This window comes from Dasypus novemcinctus, chromosome 26 (assembly GCF_030445035.2).
Source record: "Dasypus novemcinctus isolate mDasNov1 chromosome 26, mDasNov1.1.hap2, whole genome shotgun sequence".
Taxonomy (NCBI): domain Eukaryota; kingdom Metazoa; phylum Chordata; class Mammalia; order Cingulata; family Dasypodidae; genus Dasypus; species Dasypus novemcinctus.
In genome coordinates this window covers 15147669-15162651 of record NC_080698.1, presented here as the reverse complement: position 1 = coordinate 15162651, position 14983 = coordinate 15147669, and the positions used below count along the sequence as shown (strand labels likewise).

Sequence of the window (14983 nt, the reverse complement as noted above, 5' to 3'; positions counted from 1 at the left end):
ACCGAAATGAAATAAAATGGCTTTAGGTTGAATAATAAAGTTTGAATTTCAGATCTTGAAGCCTGAAGAGTTTTCCCAGGATATAAAATGGAATTCCATATCCTTAGTCCCAGGGTTTGCAAACTGGTCAAGGCTATCCAAAGGTTATATTTTCTATTTAGAAAATTAGTTTTTTAGAATAAAATGTCATTAAAAAGGCTTTTCTGCTTAATAAAAGATAGAAAAACCACTGTTTCCAACCATGAGCTCTTTCAGGGATAGAGGGTTTGAAGCAAAGACTTTGGAGATAAGAAGCTAAAAACAGAAAAATGATTTTCACAGAAGAAAATCCTGACTCCATTTGTGGCATTGAGGTTCCCCTTTCCACTTAACAATGGTCAGCTTTTTGGATCAAGCATGCTAATAATAGGCATGTGCTTAATATAAACATCCCCCCAATTATTACACATAACCTGGAGATGGTAATTTGCAACCCAAAGATGTTTCATTCTGTCCTCCTTACACTATCCCACAATCCCCCCCCCCTTCTCTAGCTATATTTTCCCACCTCCAGATGTGTCTAATTTAAAGATCTCCCTATTAGAAATTAGAGAGCAGCAGTATTAGAAGTCATTGCCAATTGAAGATCTGTTGGTAATGGAGATAAAACATAACTGACATGATACTGGACACTAAAGACAACAATGTAATTTATAAAGAAAAATGTCTGACACACTGCTTTGCTGAAAGCCCAGTAAAATTAGGATAACACAGTTTTGACACACAATGAAATTACATCACTAATGAGGTTAGGTTATGCTCCAATTTGTACTTCCAGAAAGAATTGGTTTGAGTCCAATGTAGACACATTATTTTTGCTTTTTGGTTTTGTTTTCTACACGTGCTTGGCCCATGCATGGTAAGTGTTCATTGATGTTTCTTGAATTCAGTTGTGACAAGGGCCTTGGGCCATGGCCACATCTGCATAAACCATTGGCCATTCACCACCCCATCCCCAGCTTCTGCCTTTTCCTCTCACCCCTACATGAGCCCTTTGCCTGTGTGCTCCATGGGGAGCACAAAATGTGACATTCTTCTTACAGCTTCAATATTCAGGTCAGAGCCTGCAAGGAAGGATTAATGACACTTGATGATCTGCTTTGGGATTGAGACACTTTTCCTGCTATAAGCCCTTCCCAGGTACTGCTGAAACTCAGTGCTTTTTGAAAAGTCAAGATAAAATGAGTGTGCTAAGAGAACTGGTAAGGGATACCATTCCAAAGAGAAAATGGATCAAATGGCCTTTTGTCTACTAATCACAGTTTTTATCAAACTGGCCAAGGGCATGTGATGGGCATGGAGACTAAGATGTATCTGGTCCCTGCCTGTGCTCAGGAAGCCTCTCATCTAACAGGAAGAAGACACTAGATGAGAAAGCACAAGTATCAGAGACTCTACAAAGGAGAAGTACCTGATGCTATGCTAGAGTATGAAAGATGGTTCTGATCCCTGATGGGAGGAAGGGTCTTCTTTTAACCTGAGAGGGGAATGATGGTAGATGTGTTTCCTAGGGCTGCTGTTGTAAGTGGCCACAAATTGAGTAGCATGAAACAACAGAAATGTATTCTCTCAGTTTTGGCAGCCAAAAGTCTCAAACCAAGTTGTCAATAGGGCTATCCTGTTTCTGAGGGCTCTAGGGGGAATCCCTTCCTTGCCTCCTCTTAGTTTCTAGTGAACTCCCAGCAATCCTGGCATTCCTTGGCTTATAGCTGCATCCCTCCAATCTCTCCCTCTGACTTCACCTGGTCTTCTTCCCTTTGAGCCTTTGTATCCTCTCCTCTTCTTGTAAGGACACATGGATTTATCCAGTATGATCTCATTCTCAAATAAGGTCACGTTTTGAGGCTCCAGATGGACATGAATTTTGGGGGATGCTATGTAGCCCAGTACAGTGGGTAGGACTTGTTAAACAGAAGTGAGGGGTGGGGGTGGTTGGGTGAAGAAGACAGACCAGGAAGAGAGAACAATGCGTGCCAAGGTCCTGAAGCTAAGAAGAGCAGGTACAGGAGTGGAAGAGATGCTGGTGTGGCATAGAGAACTTCAGTGTGGGGGGAAGGCGCCTAGGCAACTGCAAGAAGCATGAGTCCTGCTTCCTTCCTGGTCAGGACAACAGTTACACATATAGCAGGATAGAGACAGGCCCTTGCAGGACTGTCACAGCTGCCCTGAATGTAACAATAGACATCACATCTTGACTCAAAGCTAGGGCCAAAATCTTCTTTTCACAATGAGGCCTCCAAGGCTCCCAGAGGTCAGAGATCATCCTGAGTGTGTGACTGGGTGTCCAGTCAAGACTGGAGTCTCATCTCCCATTCCACTGTCCTCTTCCTTACACAGGCATTTCCATAAGTGTGTTCTATGAGAAGTTCACAGGATGTTAATATGCATTAAGTGAACAAAAGCACAACTGGCTTCTACACTATGGGAGGAACCTCTGAGGTCCCTTAATCTGTTTAAGTATAGCAAGAATCTCAGAACAAAGTGTTCAGGAGGCAAACTTCAGGAAATCCTGTCCTAGATGGTATTATCTTCCCTAGGACATATCAATGTTTTAGCAAAAATTTTTCATATACACAAGTATTTTTAAAATATATATGTGATTTCAAATTCCAGAGAAAGAATAAGTGGCTCATTTCAAATCTTCGAGATCCAGGGAACTGTTACTTAAGCAAGAAGCACCCTCATGAGCCACAAAATTTCTAGAATTGCCAACATGCCTTTTGAGATCCAGGCAAATGGGGCATGGAACTCAAGACAGAGAGAATGATGCAGTTTAGCAGCAGATTTGCCTACCCTACAGCATTCTCTCTGAGGTACTCTCTGCTTCATTATCAGCATCAATGATTGCTAGCATGCCTTCTACAGCTTTTAGAGCACAGGGCCTCTAGAACTTTTAGCAGATCACTCAGTGAAACTGAAAATAGTGTCAAAATCTCTACTGCAGTTTCAAATGCTCAAATTGGTTTTGAATTTAAAATACTAGTAACATTCCTATATCCCTTGATATCGCTCCCATAGGCATTGCAAACTAGCATTGGAGGGAAATTGATCTCATCTAAGACAACACATGCCTCCATGTTCTCCTATAGCACATGAAAATGAATAACAGGGTCAATAGAGCAGATGCTAATACAACAGTGTCTGAGGGTCAGGCCATCTAATGCCAGTGTAATTCCATGGGGCAAAGAGGTTTAAGACTGTCTAATAGAACTAGGAAAGACTATAACAAATAGCATAATAAAAATCCAAATAGCTTTTGCCTTCTGGATTTATTTCTGCCTGGCTCTAATGTCCACCTTTCTTTCCACCTCAACAAATATGTCCTAATCCATTGTTTCTCTTCTCTCTTCAGTACAAAGTCTTTTCCATAAAATTTCCCTGAAACTGCCAATGATACCCAAGGTCAGAACAAACCATCTCCACAACCCAGCACCTGAACAGATACTAACTCATGGCAACACAATATTTCTATTCTCATCCCAGTTTGAGAACAAAAACCCAGAGAGATATGGAAAGGTGGGAAGGAAAATCAAGCAGTAGTACATGCTGGTTTATTCTTAACTGGATGAGCCCTGCCCAATTCCATCCTCAAAACTATTTTGGACTTGGCTCATGATATAAAGTTTAAATAAATACCTTCCAGTATAACTTTTTAAAAAAATACATAGTCTAGAATGAAATGTTGGCTTCTAATGTGAGTTACAGTCAATTTTGGCTTTAAAGTATTTTCTAAGAAATTGACTGTGCAGTCCTCCATAAAAGCTCCTTTATTCAATCGAATGTTCTCTCCTGAAACCATCTGTTATGAGATCATGCACCATGAGAGGGGCTACAAAAACTATGAACTATGGTTTCCATGATCATTTCTATTGGGAAGGACTTGTTGAGCTGACCAAGGAAAAGGACCCCTATATCAATCATACTTTACCCGTCACTAAACCTGGGCCTAGTGAGGCAGGTGGACAAGAGGATGAAAACAATTAATGCTGCACATAGAACCTATACTTGATGGGTTACTGGTGAGCAGCACTTAAAGTCCAGACTTGCAGAGAGCTCTTTAGTTAGCCCTCTGCCTGCCTCCTCATGGCAGTAGTTGTGAACCAGCTTTCCCCTTCCTGTGGCATACAAACCATGGAGAAGGTGAGAAAATTAATTTCTAATGTGGTCATCAAGGCTTCCACTAGAATAGACTTCCAGATCTGCATCTCTGAAACAATGAGAGTCTGATGCTGGGAAGAGACCAAGGCTTGTCACCATCATGCATTTACCTTGTTATATTCTGTCTTTGATTAGATATTGATCCATCTATGCAGCATAGACATGGCTTTCTCTCTATGTAGACAGGGATGGGTAGATACAAGAAGTGTCTACCAGCCATACCATTTTGGAAAAGACTGAGCCTTGACCAGAATAGGAAAGATAGGTTAGAACCAGTGGCCCCACACAGTAACCAGGTAGAAATTGGGTACCCCAGAGGGTTGTAAAATGATGAACAGGACTAGGCTGGAAAAGGGCAGGTATGATCCAATGCCTTCTGGAAAACAAAGAGCCTAAAAAATCCAACTAACTATAATGAGATGCTCAGGAGACATCATGAAGTAAATGGGCAACAGAACATCCAGCAACCAGGAATTGGTGGGCACTGGAAATGGCAGGTGCCTAGGAAGAGGTAGAGGTGGGAGAGAATGGGGAAAAGAAACTACAGTTCTATACTATATTTAGGTCAGATCCTAGCTGGGTCACCAAGTCTCCACCCAACTGCAGCTGGTGAGCAGTTATCCAGAGGAGACAATATACCTGGTAGAATTTGATCTACTGAGTGATTGATTAGTTCATTCAACAAATATGTAATGAACACCCACACGGTGCTGGTGCTATTGTGAGTGCTGCTGACAGAGGGATAGACCAAAGAAACATCTCTGTCCTGGGGGCAGCTATCCTAGGAGAGACTTGGCCCAGTGGTTAGGGCATCTGTCTGCCACATGGAAGGTCCATGGTTCAAACCCCGGGCCTCCGTGTGGAGCTGGCCCATGCACAGTGCTGGTGCGCTTGCGCACAAGGAGTGCCCTGCCACGTAGGGGTGTCCCCGTGTAGGGGAGTGCACTCCGTAAGGAGAGTCGCCCAGTGTGAAAGAAAGTGCAGCCTGCCCCAGGGATGGTGCCACACGCACAGAGAACCGACACAACAAGATGACGCAACAAAAAGAAACACAGATTCCCGTGCTGCTGACAACAACAGAAGTGGACAAAGACGACACAGCAAATAGACACAGAAAACAGACAACTGGGGTGGGGAGAGGAAGGGAGAGAAATAAATAAAAATAAATAAATCTTTGAAAAAAAAAAAAAACTTCAGCCAAAAATGCCATAAAAGGACTATAAGCATTAACATATTTTATCCGATTGATAAAAACTCTGCACATAAATTAGTCTCTCCTTTTACATAAACCCTTTATGAGGAATTCCTTTATTTTCAAGTTTCCTTAAGACCATCATTTGGGGACTTCCTGCTGGTGGAGACAACAGATGATCATGGTTTCTACTTATCCATCACATCCTCATCCTAATGTCACATGGAAAGATGGCAAGATATCCATGTGGCTTCCTAGGTGGACGAACACCCCCTCCATGCCCTCATGTCAGCAGCATCTACATTAAATGTGTTCTCTATTGAATGTCTCAGGCAGATTGCAATTTAGTGGAACTGGAACTTTAATACGCCACTGTTTATTATAGCATTATCTTTAATAGGATGCTTATTGTTTAAATTTCTGTTGAGTTCCAGGAGGAACTGTGCATGCCCTGCTGAACACGGCTCTTGGGAAATGTTAACTAATCTGGCAGAGCAGACACCCTGGCAGGCAAGCCTCAGGGACAGATGCTGTGTGCAGGGCAGAGAGCTCCTCAAGGCGGTGGCTGGCTGCCTCCATGCCTCAGTGAGGGAAGACATCAGGTGCCTAGTCTTACTTAATGAAAACATAAAAGACTCCGCTTAATTGCTCCAAGATTATGCATAGAGTCCCCCCCCACCCCCCACCGTTCTTTCAGGTTGAGTTTGTTAATTCCTACAGCTGTGATGTTGGCACAATTGCAGCCCCGAGCCCTGTTTTCACAACTTAGTAAGCAAAACTAAAATGTCTCTTTTTAATTAAAATTCAAACCAAGCCAAAATCAAAATCCGATGGCAAAAAAAAGGCCCCAGAAGGAATACCTGTTCCAAAGGTCCTGTGGATAAACTCTGACCGATGCACCTGCTTGGGATGCAGCTGATGACCCTTGGAGAGGGGTTACTGTTATCAGTGGCACTTAAGCCATTTCAATTCTTCTTCCAAGGTGACCCCACTCTTGAGTGGGGAAATCCAAATTCAAATTCTCCATCTCTTATACTTTTTGTTCAGAATTTAACTCTGCACAAGTATTATTTGCTCCTTTCCCTAACAGTAGTGGTAGTAATAGTAACAATAATAAAACCAAACTCTTGTGCAGAAGGATTAAATACAGTACATTGCACATCCCAATTCCTCATACATGGTGGCAGCTCTATGGATGACTCTACGGAGAAAGATATTGAAGCCACGTGCAGGTCCAGAGGGAAGTTCTTGGACCAATGGAAACATCTTCCATAGGGCAGGAGGGTGCTGAGGAGCGTTTGTGGGAAGTGGGAGAAGGGAAAGGATGCAAGGGACACACTGGCATTTCTGCCCTGCACCCCAATTAGAAGGACAAAATCTTTCACTTACTCATAAAGGAAGAGACCAAAATGCAAATGCCTAACCACAAAGAAAAATACTACAGGCTCTTTAATCTGAACCACAGTTGTCAAGGCAGTGATACTCACCTGGATACTGCCTAAAAAAGCCCTTCGCGCTTCCAAAGTACTGCCAGATGAGAGAGGGGTCACGGTCAAAGTTATCTACAAAAACTTTGTTCAGGGATTCAGACCAATAAACACCGTTGACAATTGCTGGGTCTGAAAAGAGAGAGAAAGAAAGAAAGAGCGAGAAAAAGAAAGAGAGAGAGAGGGAGTTAGTTTATAAAACAAAGTGAAATAAAACTCCAGCAGGCATCCCACACAAGCCCATCTGGCAGGAGGCTTCAAAGAAAGTTATAGTTCCTTAAACGTTTAGCTCCTGGAAATTCCAGGCACCAGGCTTCCCATCCTGCCCCAGCACTCCAGTTGACACAGAAGCCTCTACTGATAACTCCTTGTTTGAAAGGCACATCCCTTTATTTGTAATTTTCAATCCCCCGGAGCCTATAGTTCTTGAGAAAGCCAAGAGAGACCTTCCTAACATTATTTTCCTGCTCCCCTATCTGCCTTGAGCCAAAGCTCAGAATTTAAAAATATAGACCTTTCCTTAGGAAAGAGGTACCTTCTCTCACTGCACTCCCCTCAGACAACCAGGCCTCTGCACCGATCCTCCCCACCCCTTACTTGGAAGTTTGCTTTATTAAAAAAAATTTTTTTTAATTAGAATTCCATAACTAATGTCTCCACTTATGTTCAGCAGCTTCTGAGCCCTCTTGCTGGTTTTCTGCCGTATTTCCTGTGACCCCGGAAAGAACGCCAAACACTTTTGTGGATGGATGAAGAGATGGATAGAAAACAGAAGGACAGAGGGAAGGAAGGTTGTTCTCCACATACCAGGCCCTCATCTGCTCTTCCATCCTGCAATCCGTAAGCAAATCTTACCTTTTCCTCACCCTTGGCAGCCCAAAGTTAACCCTTCACCTTCTGCTCGTAGATAGGAAATAAGAGTGAAGAAAAAGAAGGAAAATAAACAGGATTTTTTTGGTTTTTGTTTGTTTTCATACTGGCTGACAAGGTGGGTCATGGGTCATAGCTCTGTGACCACCTATTATACTTTTTTTTTTTAACCACTGAAGAGCTGTTTCACAATGATGCCACACCAAGCAACATTGGCTTCTAAGAGAAGAAACATTCACCAAGTTCCTGCAAGATGAGGGTGGGGTTAGAGAAAATGGCTATGGCCTTACTGAAGGGTAAAGGGACTCAGCACGAGTGAGGAGGTTGTTAACAGAAGCTGAGACCATCCAGGAGAGCCTAGACTGTCAGGCTAAGGACTTTGGAGGATTTTACAGTAGGTCCTGAAGCAGCCCTAAAGCACTGAGTACACTTACTTGCTTCTCCAATTCCTTCTTCATATTGTTGACAGAAGTATCTTTTCATAATACAGATCAGAGCTGGACATTTCTCTTCGCAATAGCCTTTGGATGGAAAGTGTGCTGGACAGGAGGGAGTCAAATGGCTATGGTAGCTAGCTTGAGTGACTGGGCAAAAAAAGGGACAGAGTGGCCTGAGGCAGTGAAGAGGCTTGAGAGAGACAAAGCTGAGCAGGGTGGAGGGAAAGGAGAGGGAAGAAGAAGGGCAACTATCTTCCAAGGTCTGTGGTTTCCAACTTTGGTTCCTTACCAGAATCTACACGGGGGGCTTTAAAAAGCACTGATGCTTGGGAATCACCTGTAAAAATCCTGCTAGAAATGATGTGGAGGAAGGAATGAGCATCAAGATGTCTTCAGGTGATTCTAATGTACATCCAAAGTTGGGAATCACTATTACAGCTACATAGCATCCTCTATGTATCAGGCATCTAGGAAATAAAAATTTTAAAAGGCAATAATTGTTGAAGCCTAGTATGATGAGGGTGAGAATGAGACAAGGATCTTCATATGAATAATTGGGCAGAGGAGGAGAAACCTATATTGGGTCCTTCCTGTGGGGCAGGTACTGTACTAGGCTCACTTCTCTCCCATCCCTACAAAAGCCCTCCAAGGATTGTTCCATTGCTATTCTCCCTTCTATAGAAGTGGAAATTGCAGCACAGGAAGGTTAGGTAATTTCCTAAGAGTATCCAAATGATAAGTAGTAGAGCTTCTAATCCTGGGTCTCCTTATTTGTAAAATGATGATAAAATACCCATCTAAGAGGGCTGTTTGGAAGGTTAAATGAACCAATGGAAAAGAGCAAATGCAAAAAGCATTCACAAAGCCATCAGTGGAGCTATTCCATTAGCCCCCAGTCCAGCACCGGCACCAGCATTCCCTGTGGGACCCTGCATCAAGGCAATCGACCAGGCATGCCTTCCAGGGATGCCTTCACACCTCACAGGAAGGAGGGATGAGAAGAGTCCATCACTCCAGTCACTAGGCCGCCTGGTAAACCAATAAGCAAAATATAAAATGGGCCCACTGACAAGGCAATGCACCATCGGCACCAGAGCACCTCACCCCTCCTCCACAGCTACCTGCCCTTCGCCAGAAGCTGCCCCAGGATGTTCATCTAGAGAGCTCTTAGGCAGAGCTCATGAAATGGCCCCTGATCCAGCCCACGGACACGGGGTCTTGTCTCACTGCCTCACCTCAGGCCTGCCTTATTCTTTCAGACCACTTACCTAGATTCAATAGGCAATTTGGATTCTGACTTCCATCTCAAGGATAAATGCTCTAACTCTTGTAAACTACAGTAAGCTATATCATAGGCTGGGAGAGTTCAAATCCTCCTGTTACCACAAAGTAATTTTAAGGAAGACTTTATCCTCACAATCCTGGAAAATGGAGACCTTTATCGTTCCTGTCCAAGCTTGACAATAATTACTGTGACTCACTTCTTGCTGCAAAAGCCACTAAAATTAATCCATGAAGATGCAAATACAAAAATGACACTGAAAAATCCATGATCCTTGCCTCCTCTGTCAATGGCCTCAATTATGACAGTGTTATATAAAAACTTTCCACAATTACGAGCGAAAATTCCATTTCACCAGCTCACTGTCTCAACATGTTAAGGAGTCAATGACTTCCAGTTAGACATTTTTTTCTCCTTGAGAGTGGGTTCTTTTTGGTAGAGAAAAGCTGCCTATGGTGGTTCTAGAAACTGAAGATTGTACCCTGCGGAACTATGAGCACATTCAGAGAGGCAAAGGGGGCTGTGGTGGCCAAAGGATCATTTCACCCATCTCACTGGGACATCAAATCTTGCTCTGAAGTTGTACATCTTCAAGGAAAGCAGTTTTAATTTACCTTGGGCAATGGTGAACAAGGGGATGTAGAGTGATTAAACATATGGTCTATGTAGTATTTGTCCTTCAATTCCTGGGTTGCTTCACTCAACATAAGGTTCTCAAGATTCATCCATGTTATCACGTGTGTTTGTAGTGTATTCGTTCCTATAGCTGAGTAGTATTCCATTGTATGTATATACCACATTTTACTTATCCATTCATCTGTTGAGGGGCATTTGGGTTGATTGCAGCTTTTGGCAATGGTGAACAATGCTGCCATGAACATTGGCATGCATATATCAGTTTGTGTCCTTGTTTTCAGTTCTACTGGGTATATACCCAGGAGTGGAATTGCTGGGTCATATGGCAAATCTATAGCTAGTTTTTTGAGAAACTGCCAAACTGTCCTCAAGAATGGCTGGATCCTTCTGCATTCCCACCAGCAGTGGATGAGTGGTTACAATTAAAAACAACAACTGAGGGATTGCTGAGTTCCTAGCCAGGGGAGCTCTATCACAGGCCCTAAAGGAACAGCAACAATGCTCCAAGTGCAATGGCAAAGACCAAAAAAGAAGGAAGGTCCAATAATCAGCCCTTGATACTAATGACTATGCTTGTGAGCCTGTGCACCTGAAATAAGAACAAGGCCTAGAGTTGCAGGATGCCTAAGAGTTACCTTCTGAGAGCCTCTGTGTTACTCAAATGTGGCCAGTCTCAAAGCCAAACTAAGCATGTAAATGCGTTGCCTTCCCCCCAGCGTGGGACATGACTCCTGGGGACAAGCCTCCCTGGCACCGAGGGATTACTACCAAGTACTAGCTGATGGTGTAACTAAAAAATGACCTTGAATAAAAGGGTCAACTCGGACCAGCATAATATCTCAATCTACATATAATACCAGGAGTTAAAAGTACTTTTTGACCTGAATAAAAAGGGGGAATGGAAAGGACAAATGAGTTTATATTGCTATGAGTCTCCAAAAAGAGCCAGAAGGTTATCAGAGGGTCACCCTTATGCACACCTGTGCAGAGTCCCAGAGACAGATAAAGTAGATACAACCTCAGATATTGGTTCTTCTGAGGGCTACAGGACCCACAGGTTCTATGGCCATGGCAGATGGAGTTCAGTGCCACGTCAGTTGACCCTACTTTGGAGTTTGTGTTTCTGTGTGATAGAGCTGGACTCAGATGTGATCTTTGTCCACAAGTCTCTCCTGTTACTTTTACCAGAATGGTAGTTGGTGCTGGGGTTTAATATATACCCAGGGGACCTGAATCTCTGGACTGACCATGTGATAGCCAGGCCCTGAACCTGAACAGACTTGCAACTCCTACACTCTGGTTTATTGGACTTACCCCACTCAACTAACATGGAGGTGAAGAAGGTCAACCACCACACCAGGGAGCCAAGAGTGCCTACAACTGAAAGCAGTAGAATTGCATCCAGTATCCATCTGGAATCTAAGCCCCCTCTTGATATAGATGTGGAATGGACACAACCATTCTAAGGTCCACAGGATGGAGGAATAGAGTATGGATTAGAGTGGACTTACTGATATTCTATTCATGAACTATTGTGATTAGTAATCAAAGAAAATGTGGCATTGGTGTGGAGAAAGTGGCCATGGTGGCTGCTGGGGGTAGGGAGTGGGAGGAAGAGATGTAATGTGGGGGCATTTTTGGGACTTGGAGTTGTCCTGGGTGGTGCTGCAGGGGCAGTTACCAAATATTGTATGTCCTCCCATGGCCCACTGGGTGGACTGTGGGAGAGTGTGGGCTATGAATATGGACCATTGACCATGAGGTGCAGTGGTGTTCAGAGATGTATTCACCAAGTGCAATGAATGTCTCATGATGATGGAGGAAGTTGTAGTTATGGGGGGAGGAGTCGAGTGAGGGGGGTGGGGACCTCATATTTTTTAAATGTAACATTAAAAAATTTTATTTATTTATTTATTTTTAAAAAACAAAAAACATATGGTCTAGCATTTGGAGGGTAGATTACATAGCCGTTTGATCAAATATTTGAAATAACACTTTCCTGGGCTTGTGAAACAATCATAATGTATTGATTTCACAGGCTTGATTAGAAAGCAGTTTCAATGGAAGAGAAAACTATAAATTGCTTTCCACTGTTACAGTCATTTAAGAGAAGGAAAAAAACAACAACAGGAAAGTGATAACATTATTAAATGGCAGTCATCTAAATACTTAGGGAAAAAGAGACTTGAGTTAAAAATGGTTTTCCCAACCTTATTCCCAGAGAACAGAAATGAAGTAACCCAAAGGCCAGTGCTGCCAAACTCACCCCAAGAACCTGGGTCCCCAGTGCCTCCTGCCATCTAATGAAGAGAAGGCAAACTTCGTGTTAGGATCTGAGTAGCACCCTAGCTTGACATTCCTCCCCTCTCCAGCTGAGAAGATCTGCTTTCTCATCATCACAGCACCATCCCCAAGTAGATCTACACTTTTCCTCTTTTCTTTTGTTTCAAAATCTGTTGACAAACTCCCTTTGCCTCATTTAGAGTTCTTCAGGAGTCCTGGATTATTCTGAGCTATAGCTTCTACCGTAACCCCTAATCTTCTTAGGGGGTAGTGTACTATTAGTATCCTAGGGCTGGCAAAAGAAATGATTATAACCTGGACAGCTTAAAACAACAGAAATCCATTCTCTCATGGTCTGGAGGCCAGAAGTTTGAAATCAAGGTTTTGGCAGGGTTGATTCTATCTGCAGGCTCTAAGGGAGAATTCCTTCTAGGCCTCTCTCCTCAATTCTGGGGGCGGCTGTTTTTTTTTGTTTGTGTTTTTTAAGGAGGTACTAGGGATTGAACCCAGGAGCTTGTACATGGGAAGCAGATACTCAACCACTGAGCTACATCTGCTCCTCATGGCAATTCCTGATGGTTCTTGGCTTGTAGATGCCTCACTCCTGTCTCTGCCTCCAGCCTCACTTGGTCTTTCATTCTGTGTGCCTCAATGTCAAAACTCCCCCTCCTTCCCCTTTTAAGCACACTAGTTATTGATTTCAGGGCCCACCCTAAGTCCAGGATGATCCCAACTCAAGATCCTTAACTTGATTACACATGCAAAGACCTTTTCTCCAAATAAAGCCACACTCACAGGTACTAGGAGAAAGGACTTGGACATAATTTTTGGGGGACCAGTGTTCAACCCACTATAGAGGATCACTATTCCACATGATTTGTACTCATTCCATGGTTTATAACATATTCTTTTTAAGTTTGTCATCTTTCCCTAAAACCTGATTCTCATTTCTCCGTTTTCTGGTTAATGGCAGCTCCATTCATTTAGTCATCTAAGCTACAAACCTGGGAGTCATGCTAGGGATTCCGCTTTCCACTCCTGCCTCCTTCATCTATGCAGTACATAAGGTCTTAACAGCTTGACTTTAATAGCTCTTATTTATAGCCCTCATTTCCAACCCATTGCGGAAAAATAGGGATGCATAGCAGTACCAAAGACAAAGTTACAACTGAAATTCAGAAATAATAAATTATTTTGCCTACAAATATTGTTAGAGTTCAGAGCATTAATGTAACCCTAAAACAAATAAATTATAAAAAGAGTACTCTATTAAATCTACAAAATTAGAATTTTTTAGAAACTCTAAAATACTCTATAAAGGGACATCATATTTTAGTTAATATCCCCTACATAGTAATTCCATATAAATGATCAAACTTATTCATATTTTGTTAAATATTCTGGGTAGATATTATTCTCTTTTTTTTTTTTTTTTTTTTTTTGCTGTTGAGGAACTTGAGATTCAGACAAAATTATTTGACTATTCTCAGTCACCCAAGTAGTGGCAGGTCCAGAACAGATGGGTCTTCTGAGGCACAGGCCAGTGCTTTTCCAAACATTCACTGGGCAGATACCCAGTTTTTAAAAAGTCCTGAGTACATTTACTGCTCTAATAATAATCTTTTAAGAAGGATATCAACCCTATCTTTTTAAAAATAAATTTCAAAATTGTTTCATCTTAAGTGCTCAAAAAAAGATGTCCTAAGTGTGGGCAAGAAAATCGCTATTATTTGCAAAGCTAGCTGTTTCCCCAGCAGGATGGTGTAAACTTTGGAATGAAGAAGAACAGAAAAGAACAGAATTCATATATTGATTTGGCTACTTGCTGGCTGTTTGGCATTATACAAATTACCTGACCTCTCTAATCCTCACTTTTCTTCTCTATAAAATGGAAAAAATAAGACCTCTTTCTTCCATCAATTGGGTTTATCCAGTAATTTTGACTTACCTTCATTTTGCCATCCCTTAAACATTTGAAAACAAATGTTCTACTCATCAGAATAAACAGACTTTGTTCTCTTTGGGGGAATAAAAAGCTGAGTTTAGTAGGTAAAGGCCCTTTACTAGTGCAGGACATTTAATCGCCCTCTCCCTTTTCTTCTTTATGGGAACAATTCACAATTTTCATGTCCGCATTACATTTTTATGAGCATACCATTCTTCTTGAACTCTGTGAATACGGCCTGCCTCTAAATCACTGAATTGGATTAAAATCCTCTTCCTTAATGTCTAGTGTATGTGTCTAGTGAACTGTCTAGTTCTCTTTTCAATGAAGTGAATTCCAAGGTAACAGGGTCTTTTGCCCCAATGTCCCTGTCCATACCACATCAACTTATTGTTCATATTGGTCAATATTAAGTCCAGAAATAGCAGTTCCGCTTCCTGCGTCCTCTATCTTCTGAGATTACCTATGATGCTAGTCACGAATTTATCAGATGTTCAGCTTTTAGTAAAGCAGACTGCTAGCAGGTGCTTGGAGAATAAGAATCCCATACCACCTTTGTGATATATTTGCAATTTGTATCTGAAAAGCGTCCCACACATCCCTGATCTGTCTTTGTAAAGTGTCAGATAACCCAACAACAAATTACTTTTATAG

General features: G+C 42.2%; 1 protein-coding gene across 2 annotated transcripts in view; it reads right to left on the bottom strand.

The window, feature by feature from the left end:
• Positions 1–14983, bottom strand: part of CACNA2D3 (calcium voltage-gated channel auxiliary subunit alpha2delta 3) — a 933078-nt gene that overhangs the window by 515061 nt on the left and 403034 nt on the right. For both annotated transcript variants that reach the window (XM_058288134.2, XM_058288135.2), the window contains exon 6: positions 6877–7008. In XM_058288134.2, coding sequence (XP_058144117.1) covers positions 6877–7008 — 132 coding nt within the window. The remainder of the gene's footprint in view (positions 1–6876; positions 7009–14983) is intronic.